This window comes from Anolis sagrei, chromosome 4, assembly GCF_037176765.1.
Source record: "Anolis sagrei isolate rAnoSag1 chromosome 4, rAnoSag1.mat, whole genome shotgun sequence".
Taxonomy (NCBI): Eukaryota; Metazoa; Chordata; class Lepidosauria; order Squamata; family Dactyloidae; genus Anolis; species Anolis sagrei.
The window spans coordinates 202,316,508-202,332,571 of record NC_090024.1 but is presented as its reverse complement, the minus strand read 5'-3'; the positions used below and the strand labels follow the sequence as shown (position 1 = coordinate 202,332,571).

Genomic DNA, 16,064 nt, shown 5'->3' with positions numbered 1-16,064 from the left:
AAGGATACTAATACTGCCAAATGCCAAATATTAGTACTGAATGTGAAAGATATTCCTAAAGCAATATAAAGGTTTTATAGTAGAGTAAGATTTTGGGAAGTTCCTTGCTGATAATCAAGTTCTTAATGATTATGTTATACCAGCTGAACGGGGGACATGAGAGAAGCCTCCTCACAGGATTGCAAGACATCCAGGCGTCCCCTGAGCAACGTCTTCGTAGACAGCTGATTCTCTCACTCTAGAAGTGACCAGAAGCGACTTGCAGCATGCAAACAAGCAAGCAAAACAACCAACTGACCTTTTCAGGACCAACCATGACAATAATCTCAATCAACATTGAAGGCATGTCAGCTGCCAAAGAACAACTGCTCTATGAACTGTGCCAAGATAAGAAATGTGATGTGCTGTGTGTCCAAGAAACACACAGGGATGAACAACAGAAATGACCAAAAGTTCCAGAAATGATCTTAGTAGCAGAAAAACCACATGCGCAGTATGGAAGCGCTGTCTTTTTAAAACCAGGCCTCCAAGTCAGCAGTGCCCACAACACTGAAGAAAACAATATAGAAGTTATAACAGTAGACCTTAATAACATCACAATCACCTCACAAATGAAGAGTTTTGTTTCTCCTCCCCCGAGAACTTTGATAGGCACCAAAAGGCGGTAGTAATTTGGTGACTTTAACAGCCATAGACATGTATGGGGCTATGCTCAAGAGGATAAAAATGGAGAGGCTGTCCTCTCCTGGTCTGAACTGCACAAACTATCACTCATTCATGATAGCAAGCTCCCACCATCCTACAACAGCGGGAGATGGCACCAAGGATGTAACCCAGACCTCTTATTTGTGAGCATTGTACAGCAATGCACTAAATCAGTGGGACCACCAATTCCAAACACACAACACCGACCAATAGTATGCCAACTGTTCCCAACTATAAGGCCCCAGGAAGTTCGATTTAAATGAAGATTCAACTTCAGAAAGGCAGATTGGACTAAATTCTCAGGCATGTTAGATGACATGATCATATCGGTTGCGCCAATCCCTGAGGAATATGAGCACTTTTTGAAATAGTGAAAACCTGCTCACCGGCTTCTATACCGAGAGGCTGCAAAACCAACTACCTTCAGGGCATTACTCCTGAAACAGCTGCCTTGTTGGAAAACTTTTACAGGCTCCACAACAAAGACCCATTTAGTGAGCAAACTCTTCAGGCAGCGCAGAGCATTTTGTCCTCCATCTCTGAAGCCAAGAAAGAACATTTGCAACGACCCCTCACAAACTAATACCCATGCCAACATAAAGGCAGATCAGATAGCACACCAACTCTTGAAGAATGGTGTAGTGAATCATACCTTTGGTAGAAGTCAGTGAGCCGGCCTCCATGTTGGTAAGGCAGCTCAGTGTAGCAGACATCTTAGAAGAGGCAACTAAGCAGAGGGGAGGAGCCCAGCTATCTCCTGATTGGTTAAGACCCGCTGGGAGGAGCTGGAGCAGAGAGTGTAAAAAGGCTGTCAGTTCTGACAGAAAGAGAAGAAGGGTTTCTGACAGAGAAGAGAGTAGAATTTTGACACAGAAAGAGAAGGATTTCTGACAGGGAGAAGAGGGTAGATTTTCTAAGTGAGCTAATAGTTTGCCTGTTAGAGAATAGTTTAAGGCAGGTGCTTCTACAGAGTTTGACAAGGAGAGTCAAAGTGAAGACCTGTGATCTTGTGTTGAGTTAGGACACAAGTGGCTTTATTCTCTTAGGGACAGAGTAGTCTGGGGAAACTTAGATACTCTGGGAGACAGCCAAGAGAGGCTTGTCAAAGAGACTCACTGCTACAAGGTATAGAGTAGAGTGAGGGAAATAGCTTATGTTAAAGAAAGGAACCTCAGTTTAAAGAAACCATTTCTTAAGAAGATTGTGCTTCAGTAACAAACTACGCTTGTGTACCTCATAGAAGTCAGTTGTATGTTACAGAGATCTTAATAAACTTATTCTCTTGTTCACTGTTTAAACTGCCTCAGTCTTGATTCATTATATAAGATAAGTTCCAGTAATTTTCAACATCTTTACCATCCAGTCACTTGAAGAGAGCCAAAATAGAAGAGCCGGTGTATTAGGAAGATTTACCTCAAGTATAACAACAAGACTATTTCTCAAATCAAAGTTTGAGTGGTGGCAGCAACCCTACCATTACACACTCACGTTTCCACAGCACACAATGAAGTGCTTTGTGACAGGATTGTGTTAGTGTTCAGCCAGAACCTAAATAAGTAAAATCCTGTACTCTGATCTTTCAAAGTGGTGGTCAGCTGTGAGAGGTTTAACAGCTGAAGGAACGTGTGTGGGTGTGTGTGTGTCTGAGGGGATCTGTTAGGGAAATATTAGTTCAGGATCCTCTTAAGATTTATAGTGACCGTGTGTGAGCATATTCTTATTACGTTAGTGCCAGCAGGTGGGATTAGGTGTTTTTACCCCCTGACTGAGTTGAAAATCTGAGTGTGCCCACGTAAATTCCTTTATAAATGGGAAACCCAACTTTGTCACCAAAGTAGGAAAGAAACCAATAGCCAGACAACCAGATATTGAGAACAACAACCTTCATGAACCTTTTACATCTACTGAATTGGTCATGGCTCTCAATAAATGTAAAAATGGCAAAGCAGCTGGCCTGGATGATCTACGGATGGAACAAATCAAGAACTTTGGCCCAAAAGCAAGGTGCTGACTGCTGGAGCTGATGAACAAATGCACTGCATCCTGTCAGATCCCCAAAATCAGGAGGAAAGCAAGAGTTATAGCCATCTTGAAACCAGGCAAAGACCATAATGATCCAAAAAGCTATAGACCAATCTCCTTGTTATGCCATCTTTACAAAGTTCTGGAGAGACTTATTTTGCATAGAATTATGGAAAAAATAGACCCATGTCTGATACCACAGCAAGCTGGCTTCAGGAAGGGCAAAAGTGTTGGGGTTCAGCCTGTGTGTGAACCTGTACCTGACTCTCTGATTGTATTTCCTGATGTTAATGAAGATGTCAATGATTGTGAGGTCAATGTAGAAGATGAAGGTTTGTGTAGTGAAAATCCCGCTGCTTTGGAAAGCGAAAGTACAAATTCCCATGAGAATGATGCAGAGCCAAGCGTTGAACTTTCACTCCCTTTGAGCTCTCCAGATAATAGGACACCTGGTTCCTCTAACGAGAATAGACGGGGGCAGATTTGGCAAAACAGAGGCGAAACGCAGAGTTTACGGAGGTCAGCTAGATTAAGAGAAATGCGAACACGGCCTTCAGGCATGTCACAAAATAGATTTTTATGCTTTAAAGACGCTTGGCCTGGATGCCCATTTAGTCCAGGCATCGTTTCAGATTCATGAACAGTCTCTTGCATTCTCTTGCTTCCAGTGGCTTTGTTCCAAGGACTTTTCCTAGTGCTTCAAGTACGGTTAGTGGTTTGCTAACAGGTTCCAGGTTTTAGCAGTGTTACTGTGGGTTTTTGATATTGTTCATGGACATTTCTGGTTGCTGAGTTTTACTGTGACTTTTTACCTTGCATTTTTCCTCTATTTTTGTACTCATCTTTCATCAATAAAAAGGATTGTTTTTTCCTGAAGTCAAGTGTGGTGGATTGTTGTCTTAGGGTCCAGTTTCCTGCTCTGGGTTGCAACAAAAAGCTGCACATTGCAAATGCTGAACCTGACTCAGCACATAGAAGATGGCTTTGAAAGGCAGCCGATCACAGGAGCTGTCTTCATAGACCTGTCAGCAGCTTATGATACTGTAAACCACCACCTCCTCCTGAGAAAAATGTATAGTATCACAAAGGATTACCACCTTACCCACCTCATAGGAAATCTGCTACAAAACAGGAGCTTTTTTGTTGAGTTCCAGGGCCAAAGAAGCAGATGGCGAAAACAGAAGAATGGCCTGCCTCAGGAGAGCATGCTTGCTCCATCCATGTTCAACATTTACACAAATGACCAGCCACTGCCAGAAGGCACAAAGAGTTTCATCTATCAGTTCTTGTGGGTTTTTTCGGGCTATATGGCCATGTTCTAGAGGCATTTCTCCTGACGTTTCGCCTGCATCTATGGCAAGCATCCTCAGAGGTGAGGTCTGCTGGAACTGGGAAAAAAGGGGTTTATATATCTGTGGAATGACTAGGGTGAGACAAAGGGCTTTTGTAAGTTGGGCTAGGTGTGAATCTTTTAACTGACCACCTTGATTAGCATACAATGGGCTGACTGTGCCTGGAGCAAACTCTTCTTGAAAGGTGTTTAGATGTCCCTGCCTGTTTTTCTCTCTGCTGTTTTTGCTGTTGCTCTTACTGCCTATTACAGGGAAAACCAGCTGATCCCTAACCCATCTAAAACACAGACATGTGCTTTTCACCTTAAGAACAGACAAGCATCCCAAGCTCTGAGGATTACCTGGGAAGGAATCCCACTGGAGTATTGCAGCACACCCAAATACCTGGGAGTCACTCTGGACCGTGCCCTGACCTACAAGAAGCACTACCTGAATATCAAGCAAAAAATGGGCGCTAGAAACAATATCATATGAAAGCTGACTGGCACAACCTGGGGATCACAACCAGACACAGTGAAGACATCTGCCCCTGCGCTATGCTACTCTGCTGCTGAGTACGCATGCCCAGTGTGGAACACATCTCACCATACTAAAACAGTAGATGTGGCTCTTAATGAGTTATGCCGTATTATCACGGGGTGTCTGCGCCCTACACCACTGGAGAAAATTACACTGTTTAGCCGGTATCGCACCACCTGGCATCCGCCGGGAAGTAGCAGCCAATAGTGAAAGGACCAAGGCAGTGACATCTCCAGCTCATCCCCTGTTTTGGTATCAGCCAGCACGTCAATGACTTAAATCAAGAAATAGTTTTCTAAGATCTACAGAGACACTTGCTGGAACACCTTAGCAAGCGAGACTCCAAAAGTGGCAAGCTCAATCCCAGAACCTCAATCAATCGCTGAAACCAAATGAGAGACTCCCCTCTGGACACACAGAAAACTGGGCGACTTGGAAGGCGCTGAATAGACTGTGCTCTGGCACCATGAGATGCAGAGCCAACCTTAAGAAATGGGGCTACAAAGTGGAATCCATGACTTGTGAGTGTGGAGAAGAGCAAACTACAGACCACCTGCTGCAATGCAACCTGAGCCCTGCTACATGCACAATGGAGGACCTTCTTATAGTAACACCAGAGGCACTCCAAGTGGCCAGCTACTGGTCAAAGGACATTTAATCAACTACCAAGCTTGCAAACTTTGTGTTTTGTTTGTTTGTTAAAAAAATGCAGTACAACTGTTTGGTCTGCTCCTGACATGATAAATAAATACCAGCTGAACAAAAATACAAAATACCAGAGAAAGATTATGACAGTCTACTACTTAATTCTTCTGACATTTAAAAAACTAAAATCAGAAACTCCAGCATTACTTTTGAAGCATCTCTGTGAGCTAGGAAGAGTTATATAACAAAATGAGCTTTTAAATCCAGGTGATCCAACTACAGTCTTACTAACCATATGAGTATCAAAAATCATGTTTGCCCTTCTCAACTGTTGTGCAAGAGCCAAATGAATGGGTTTGCAGACAATGTTTACCTCCCATTTATATCTTATTCTTCCACTAACAGCTTTTAGTGATGCAAAGCAAGCTGTCCCATTTTTTTCCTTTACATCCCTGTGATGTGAGGGATAAGAGCAGTTGAATATCAACAAAATCTGGAGATCTACAAGTTGTTCAAGTTTGTCAAAAGGTTGGGCGAAATCTCACATCACTTTGATGGGTGGATATAAAGAAATGGGTACATGTGTGTGTTTGGGGGGGGGGGGGGGATGTGCTCAGCCAGCTTCAAAATGCTTTCTTTTTGCTGACAACCTTAAATATTCTGCAGGAAATAGTTTCCACAGAGAGAATAGGTAAAAAAGTCATAGGTACTCAATCAGTTTTTTAAAAATTATGTACTTCACAAAACAGTATACCTTTTTGTTTCGCATTTCTAGCAATGACAGCCACAGTCCCACAAAAGTGATGCAATTTCCCTTCCTTGCATATGATTCTATTACTCCTCAGAATGTCAATATTCATATTGTATATGTAATACCCTGGTCCAGTTTAGGAAAACCGAAACTATGGGAGTTCAGAAAACATGTAGAAACATAGGAAAAGACATGCAGCACAGGTTGTGTGCCTTAGGTAAAGAAAGGGTTTCCCACGACATTAAGTCTAGTCGAGTCTGACTCTGGGAGTTGGTGATCATTACTAAGCTGAAGAGCCAGAGTTGTCCACAGATACCGCCAAGGTCATGTGGCCAGCATGACTGCATGGAGCACAGTTACCTTCCCACCAAGGCGGTATCTATTGATCCATTCACATTTGCATAATTTGGAACTGCTAGATTGGCAGAAGATGGGCCTAACAGTGTGAGCTCACCCTGCTCCCCGGCTTCGAACTGCCAACCTTTTGGTCAGCAAGTTCAGTAGCTCAGCAGTTTGACCTGCTGCGCCACCCGAGGGTCCTGTGTGCCTAACTTGTATGTATATTAAGTATGACACCTACAGCTAGAACAGTAGCACATCCAGCATTGCCATAGACTGAAATGTACACAGGAAATTGAAATTACATCTTGACTTTTAAGAGGCCTGTTCCATATAGCTGTATAAAATCCACATTGAACTGGATTACATAGCAGTGTGGACTCAGATAATCCAGTTCAAAGCAGATATTGTGGAACATCTGCCTTGATATTCTGGGGGACCTTCCACACAGACATATAACCCAGGATATCAAGTCAAAAAATCCAACAATATCTGCTTTGAACTGGGATATCTGAGTCCACACTGCCATATATTCCAACTCAAAGCAGAAAATGTGGGATTTCATTCAGCTGTGTGGAAGAGGCCTTTGTTCTATGGCTGTGTGGAAGGGCCTGGAGACCTTGACCACAAGTTATAGCAATAACAGTTTCATCACATGTGGGCTCTTAAACATTATTGTCCCCAGCATAAGGAACAGAGCAAATATGGGAAGTCTTATTTATTCATACAAGGATAATGGTTTGCCTTTTCTTCTCCACAAATATATATCCTTTAAAAAAAAGGGGGGGGGGACCAAGAGGACTAAGCTATGCCAAGTCATAAACAAAGACTGGATTTCTATGTTTCATCAAATGAAATAGAGTGGCTTAACACCTAAAGGCACTATAGCTAGACGTTAAGTTTTACTTCAAGTCACCCTATTTGTGGCTGGTGAGAGTTGCAGTCCAAACACCTGGAGGGTTAAAATATGTTCACATTGTTTTAAATCTTTCGTGGTATGTATACGCAAATATGGCAACATGTACTTCTTCTTATATGAAAAAAACAGCCTGTATCTTTTATTCAAGAGAAAAGTCAAACTAGAATTGACAGAAAAAAATATCGACCTTGACATGCCAGCATTTCTATAGAAATCTCACAATCAATTAACCAAGAGAACACAGATGACTATTTTAAATCTAAGGCCTCAGTATTGAAGAATACTTTCTCCAGCTTTGTTTTTGTTCCTTGCTGCAAAGCAATGGCTTTGGATCAAGGATACAGTGAAAATGCCTTATGATCTCCAGTAAAGTAAAGAAAGCTATGCTTCACTCGACAGCCATTATTTCACAATGATTCCAGGTTATATTGCGACATTATGCTGTTCTAAGGAGGTAAATACCACACCACAAACATGTAGTTTAAACCTTCAGTTATTTGGACAAAATTAGTGATTTGTACACAAAAATATTTTGTAGTTTTCTGGAGGAGCTCATTGATGCATAAAGATAAAATGTTATGATAAAACAATTCCACATATTGTATAATGATAAATTGACCTTTTGCACTATAACTACAATAATTGGTGCTTTCCATTTGCCAGTTTTAAATATTTATCTGCAGTACCAGACATAACCCGTGCAGAACTTATTCACTCTTCTGGAAGTTACATGGATATATTAATAAGGTTTTCCAGGTAACAGAACATTATTTTCTGAACTAAGCTTTAAACAAAACAGCAGATATATTTATTACATGTCCTGCCTTGCTCTCAAATGATAAATGTTATGGAATTAAGTAACAGTTGTTCAAAAATACTCACTCAACATAGTATGTTCCATATTGAGGGTCTTCTATTTTCTCCCAACCATAAGGAAGCTCTGTAATTGGAAGAGGTACACAGTTTATTACTCAAATTTCTATGCCCTTCTTCAGGGCTTAAGGCAGTTTACAGATTTTTTTTTTATAAATATCTCATTTCTATCAAGCTTGAAATCTATTAAGTTTAGCTGGCATGGGGAACCAAGTACAGGCAGTCCCCGAGTTCATGTTGACTTACAAATGACTCATAGTTAAAAATGGGGGTGAGAAACAACAAGAAGTAAGAGAAATCTACCCCTAAGAAGGGAAATTCACTCCTGGAAGAGTTACCATGGGGAAAAGGTGGCTCCACTGAAGCTTTATAACCAATCCTTGTTTCCACAACAAGCCATTTTTTTCAAAATCCAATTAACACAGGGAGAGAAAGGAAGGTGAAATCTTCTGAACAGGGGCACAGGCAGCAAAACAAATACCACAGGGGTGTTCACCCTACCTTATGCTAGCCAAAGCTACCTCTCTCTCTCTCTCTCTCTCTCTCTCTCTCTCTCTTTCTCTCTCTCTACACATACATACATATACACACTTAAAATGTACCAGTTCTCCGACTTAAAGTAAAGGTAAAGGTTTCCCTTGACATTAAGTTTACTTGTGTCCAACTCTGGGTGGTGTGCTCATCTCCATTTCTAAACCGAAGAGCCGGAGTTGTCCACAGACACCTTCAAGGTCATGTGGCCAGCATTACTGTATGCAGCCCTGCTACCTTCCTATGGTACCGATTGATTGACTCACATTTGCATGTTTTCGTACTGCTAGGTTGGCAGAAGCTGGGCCTAACAGCAGGAGCTCACCCAGTTCCCCGGATTCGAACCATCAACCTTTCGGTCAGCAAGTTCAGCAGCTCAGTAGTTTAACCTGATGTGCCACCAGGGGCTTGTAAGTTCTCCAACTTACAAACAAATTAAACTGAAGAACAAACCTACAGAACCTATCTTGTTCATAACTTGAGGACGGCCTGTACAGCTAACTCCCCCCCCCCCCCCCAAATCAGTACACAACTGAAAGAACAATAAAATAAGCACCTTCCCTTTTCACAATGCTTTGGAAAAGGATAGATTGGTGCTTACTGTGAAAGTTTCATTGGGGCAGGTCTGAGTGAGGCATCCAGAAGAGCAAGCTATGTTCTAGGCACTTTCAGAAGAGGCATGGCCATGGGATATCATATCAGTAAAAAATAGCTGCCTCTGGTTCAAGCTCTTGTATTGAATGCAGTTAAGCTTGGATCATATTCAGAAGAGTTCCCCAGATAGAGGATAGCACACAAATGAAGGTGGAATTGACTCTTCCCATCTAAGAAGTGTGAAGGTCAATGAAATAATGTCAAAAGATGGTGTGGTAGGGAGACCCAAGACTCCAGCCAGTGTGGTATAGTGGCTTGAGTGCCAGACTAGGACTCTGGGAAGCCATACACAAAATCCCCACTCTGCCATGGAAACCTACTGGGTGATCTTAGGCAAGTCAACTCCCATCTTAAGATGAAAGGCAATGGCAAAGCTCTGGATAAATCTTGCCAAGATAAGCCAATTAAAGGATTACTGTAAGTTGGAGTCTACCTGAAGGCGCATCTCAACATCTTCCCACCAACCAATTTTATGATGTATCTGGCAAAAGTTGGTTTTGGAAATGCAACTAGCCATAATGTAGTATTTGGTAAAGGTAGTGGTCCTTCCCCACATAGATGCCCTAGATATTTCTTCCAGAGTGGGGTTGGTGGGGATGACAGTTAAAATAGGTGCAGCCTTAGTGAAATATGATATTCTGTGGTCAGGGCAGATGAGCCACACCATATGTTTGAGTTACGCAGGCTTTGATTCAGTATACTCATGTGGATTTACAGACCTCTCCCCTCAAGGAAGCAGTGTGAAAGGAAATAAAGAGAGTCTTGTTATCACCTCAGTGATCTCAGAGATCATAAGCATATAAATATTTATTAATGATGTCTCACATGCTAATATGTTATATGCCTCTTAATACTAAAACACTAAGTGTTTGTATAGAAAAATGCAACAGAAGTGGTCAACAGAATTTCTTCTAGGCATCTGGCCAGAAAGAGCCACAAACATTTACACTCCTTCTACAGATAAAAGGTCTAGGAAGAATGCCAAGTTATCCCAGCTGCAGAACCATGGACATTAATTTTCTTAGACTACAAATAGCAGAATGCAGAATTGATGGCACCACTCTCCTAAGATCTGAATACAAGAAGGAAACAACCAAAGAAATGTGGTTTCTAAATCAGTTCATTGGAATGTCACTGAACCTTGCCAACTAGGCAACCTGTGTAAACTGATCCAGATGTCTGAGTGACTAGAAAATGCTATCTTTCTTTCTTTTTTTCTTTCTTTCTTTCTTTTTCTTTCTTTTTGTTGTTGTTACATTTATATCCCGCTTTATCTCCCCAAAGGGAACTCAAAGCGGTTTGACATAAAAGCATTAGGATACTAGTTAAAATATACAAATAGGCAACCATTAAAACAGAATTAAAGACAAACACTAAAAATGCACAGTTCAAATCCATCAAACCATGTTCAAAGTTAAAAACCAGCACCCCCCTGATTAGATCTTTAAAATCTTCATCTTTAAAAGCTAGTCTGAATAAAAGGGTTTTAGCCTGCTGCTGGAAGGACAGAAGGGAAGGGGCCATTCTGGCTTCCCTGGGCAGGGAGTTCCAGAGCCTGCTCTTTCGTTCCCCTCAACCGAGCTTGAGATGGAGGTGGGACTGAGAGAAAGGCCTCTCCTGAAGATCTCAGGCCCTGGGCAAGTTCATAAAAGGGGATGCGGTCAGCCAAATAGCCTGGATCTGAATAGTCTAGGCTTTAAAGGTCACAACCAGCACTTTGAATTGTGCCTGGAAACAGACTGGCAGCCAATGGAGCTGCTGCAATAGGGGGATTGTTCACTCCCTGTAGACATCCCCAGTTAGTAACCTGGCGGCAGCTCTAGAAAACTAAATACAGAGCTATGCTGAAATAATACATTTTAAATGCTTAAATATACTGAACAGTATTTGTGATGTACCTCACCATTCTAAGATATTAGATTCCTTGTAGGCTAAAACATATCTCATGAGATTAATGGTGTCTCATAAATTGAATTGTCTGATTAATGATAAAATGTCCCTTATAAAACTGATGCTTTATATAAAATTATCTACCTAGAATGTGAGATGCCTATGCAAGGAAATATACTGTAGCATGTCTATAAAATATAAGAGATACCTCCACGGATGGGTATACCTCCATAAGTGGATTGTTTTAAGTACTAAATTTGTTTGGTTGCATGGAACCAGATGAGAGACTCCCCCCTGGGCACACAGAAGATTGGGAGACCTGGAAGGCAGTGAACAGACTGCACTCTGGCACGATGAGATATAGAGCCAATCTTCAGAAATGGGGCTACAAAGTGGAGTTCACGGCATGCAAGTATGGAGAAGACAAACCACATACAACCTATGACAATGCAACCTGAGACCTGCCACATGCACAATGGAGGACCTTCTTACAGTGACCACAGAGGCACTCTAAGCGGCTAGCTTCTTGTCAAAGAAAATCTAATATAATGCCAAATTTTAAACGTTGTTTGTGTTCTTTTAAAAATACATTATAACTGCACCCTCATTTTGCTTCTGACACGATAAATAAAAAAAAAGTTACACAACACTGGATGATGACAGGTGGGTCACTGATTCTTCCTCTAGGGCTATGTTTCCCTAAAAATGTAGTCTGAAGTTGTGGAACCATGAATTAACCTGGAAAGCTATTTTCAAAGCAAGTAATAGGCAACATTTGTTGCTTCTTCATCTATGACCATAGGCTACATACTGGACTGCAACTCCTTTACTGTCTGAAAGGCCTGACATTGATGCAACAAATTCTATAATACAGTAGACTCTTAGTTAACCAGCACCCATAGGGATTGGTAGATGCTGGATAAATGTAGTTTCTGGTTGCGTAAGAGTTGCTATTAAAACAGACCTAATCCTATACCACATACTATACCATACCATAAATTCTGTGTTGACTTGATATTAAGATTTAAATACAGTAATTAAAAGCAAATAATAACAAATAAAGACAAAGTTATCTTAATGTAACATAGTCTTACTGTATTATAAAAACTGCTTTTTGAATGCAGTGTCATTTCTTCATTTTTTGGCCAGTTTATATAATAATAACTTAAACAATAACTTATATAATCATTTTATATTATTATTATTATTATTACACTTTATTTATAACCCGCCTTATCTTCCCGAGGGAACTCAGTGCGGTTTCCAGCAATGTAACAAATTGGCAAACATTCAATGCCAAAATAATCAAGTATTAAATAAATCAAATACAATAAGACAACCTATAACTATATAAGGCTGACCAAAGACTAAAAAAATTAAAACACAGATAAACCTAATATATCAATACATTAACCACACAATAAAATCTTTTAAGTTATGCTAAAAAGGCATTAAAATATGAGACCGTTTTTGAGTTCTGGTTAACTAAGAGTCTACTGTAGTAGTTTTTCAAACTTCATACTGTCCTGTCTTAACACAAAATATAAAATCTCATGCTAATTTATATCCATAATCAATACAGGGATAATAAAAAGTACTATTTTTCATAAGTTACCATTATCTATGTAATTATTTTCAGCACATAAAATGTACCATGTTTTATCTTGTACATATTTTATGCATAACGAAATGTAGACACAATTGATTCATTAGAAATACTATACAGTTTATGTATGTTAGTCACTAGACAAAATATGCTACTAGTCTGAGAGTGCAGAATTTGCCTTTAGGGACCTCTTGACAGTATTTTTGGATTTTAGCCACGGAGCCCAATGACTCCCATCACACACTGGAAAATTACTTCCAGGGTGGCTCCATGGCTGAAGTACTGCTGTAGTTAAAAAAAAAAAAGGGGGGGGGCTTCCTCCCATGTGATGAAGAAGGGGGGAAGTTGCAACAGAACAGGGCATGGGGTGACAAGCCCCTATACTCCTGGCGTGAACGCCGGTGGGACCCAGCAATCCAGGACATCTTCAGTGGTATGTGTGACAAGGTCGTAGGATACACAACGAGAAGATTGTAAAGGGAAGCAAAAGTCAGTTCTTGTAACTTTCAAGCAAACATCTGTTACAACGTAAGTTCACAATTAGTCACCTACTGCTAATGCTTATCAGCATGTATGCTGCCCTACTATGTTATGAAATCTTATACATGGATAATTGGGACAGCTGCTGCCTTGCAACTTCATGGCCAATGTTATTGCTATTGGTGCAACAATTGTATCTTCAAGGATAAGCTGGAAAACACCAACACTGACTAATTCCCAATTTATTTTGACTATATTATCTATGCATTTCTTCCTAATGCCTAAACTGTGCAGAGCTACATTAAGGTTTTTCAATTTTTTGCTAATTCATGCACAACCAAATTGCTAGATATAAAAACACACTTTTGCAAACTTTTTCTGTGCAATGGAACTTAATCTGCATTTTCAGTTTAATGTACACGGAAAGTAAAATGTAGTTTATGGGTAGAGTCCTGTGTACTGAAATCAGTAGGATTCCCACCATGACATCAACAAGTGTTGAACTGAACTCTAAATAAGAAACAGGATCCTAAGTTCTCACCTCCATCTTCACAGTCTTCAGGAGCTTTGGCTTTTTTACAAAGACGAGGATCCAACCAGGTGGTCGTTTTGGTGTTGTGACTATGGGACACAGAGGATCTAGTTAAGAGAAACACTCACAGAAAGCCACTTTCACATTTAATCATAGCATAAGAAGCTTTGAGCTCATTACATAACCCCATGTGATGTTTGGCTGCATATTAAATGATGCAGCCATATGGACACAAACAATCCACTGCCATATATATGTCTGCTCGAATCATGGAACTGTAGATATGTATGAAGGCAGGAAACAGAATGGAAAGATTCCAAAACAATTAATTCATTTCAACTATAGAGCCCAAAATTAAGGAAGCTAGCTACACAATGTACTATAACCGTTTGAGTCATGCTCTTGTTTCCAGCTACAAAATTGGAACTGACGGAAAGGAAAAAAAGTTAATCAACCATAAACTGTTTCAGAAGTATGTGTCCACAGTCACAGTTTATGTAGTTTTGCTACAAAACAACAGGTTTGTTTGGAGTGGGGTTAGCTTGGGTTATGGTTGTCAGAAAATACTGGTAACTCTCCAACATTCAGTGCATGATGAATCCAGCAATTCTGTGGATCTGTGTGGGCGTATGTGTAAGTTCGGCAGACAACAGACAGACTAATGAGACAAAAACACACATATTCCTTCTATAGCTCCTTATCACGGGTCTAAAAATATATGCTGTTCAGCTACACTTTAACAATTACAAAAATAAAAACACATACCTGCATAAAGAAACAGAATCGCTTTGTGTTTTTAGGATACCAATTTCAGGATCCAATTTAAAACACAACTGTCAGAAAATATTAAACAAAATCCTGATTTCTCTCATAAAATATTCACATACCTTATCGTTAAAGCTGTACATCTAATATGATAAACTAAAAATCTTCAGAGTCTCTTGAACATTTTTAATTGCCAACTTCTACTCACTCAATAAAGTAGATCATGCCTGTGTCTGTGTAGGCCATCTCCCAGTTCTTAGGAAGAGGCTCTAAGTTTTCTTCTCTTGATAAATAGTTTCGAAAATCCATTGTACTATTTGTCTGATTATAACTAGGAACAGGCTTCATCCAGTCAGAAGAATCTGAATGTCTCTCTTTGTTTTCTGAAATTATTTAAAGAAACTTGTTAACATATGTTTATGTTGCTTTACACACAGAGGCACCTCATGCATAGATTATAACGCTATATCAAAAACAGAATTCCACCATATTATGCCATATTATTTTTCTTTTATAAACTCAATGAAATACAAATTATATACTCCATTTAACATAGAATTGATTTGATGGCTAACCCCTTCGGTAAGAAAAACAATTTGGACTAGACATATGAAACCTATTTCAGTGCATCTCTTTGCAACTAGATCCAGTCTGTAAGAAAAAAAATAACAACAACCTGGACCAAAAATATGAAATCAGTTTCAGTGCATTTCTTTACAATACTTTCACTGTTCTTTGGAAAATCACAAGTTATTAAAAATAGTATGAGATTATCAAGAGAGAAATGAAATAGGGAGGTGGACTAATTCTGAACAGTCTATTTTTTATTTTGGACATTTTTTTCTAAAAGCAGAACACATGAAAAACAAGTTGAAATAAAAACTTGTCAGTCTAACTTTCCGTTTTCACAGTGGTCAGCTAGCTGCCTATGGGAAGTCCACGAAAATCATGAGCAGAACTGTATCCCCTGAACTCAGAAATGCCATGAATGAGAAAAGGTAAAAAGTGGTTGTATTGTACACAAAAGCCAAATTCTACATTTGAGGTCAAATCACAGGATGTAAAATTGGAAGAATGTTACAAATGGGCTAATGAAAAAATAATAGAAGACAGAACAACACTTTATGTTAAAAGATTCTATATAAAACCTTACATTTGCATATCTTCCCCCCACACATGAGGGTTTAAGTTTTGCAAATTTGATTATTCACTGATTGGATTAATATGTTCTCTCTGGGAATCTCATGGGGCACATCTACACTGAGCATTTAATGCAGCTTGAAGTCAGCTTGAAAGTGCAGCAGCTATATAATGCATGCCACAATGTGTTCCTAGGGCCTTTAACTACCACAAGCTATATTGGGGAATAGTCGGGAATAGCGCCTTTAATATGTATCAAGGGAGTTAAGAAAATACTGCATTCTCCACAGCTGTCAAGCTGTGGATAATATGAATCCTGGAAGCAGTTTAAGACCAACCTA

The 16,064-nt window shown here is 39.9% G+C and overlaps 1 protein-coding gene across 2 annotated transcripts in view; it reads right to left on the bottom strand.

Annotated features, from left to right (window-relative positions):
• MAGI3 (membrane associated guanylate kinase, WW and PDZ domain containing 3) overlaps positions 1–16,064 on the bottom strand; it is a 173,610-nt gene that overhangs the window by 71,211 nt on the left and 86,335 nt on the right. For both annotated transcript variants that reach the window (XM_067468086.1, XM_067468087.1), the window contains exons 5-7: positions 14,792–14,966; positions 13,828–13,907; positions 8,135–8,192 (exon numbers count right to left, since the gene is read on the bottom strand). In XM_067468086.1, the coding sequence (XP_067324187.1) occupies positions 8,135–8,192; positions 13,828–13,907; positions 14,792–14,966 (313 nt within the window). The remainder of the gene's footprint in view (positions 1–8,134; positions 8,193–13,827; positions 13,908–14,791; positions 14,967–16,064) is intronic.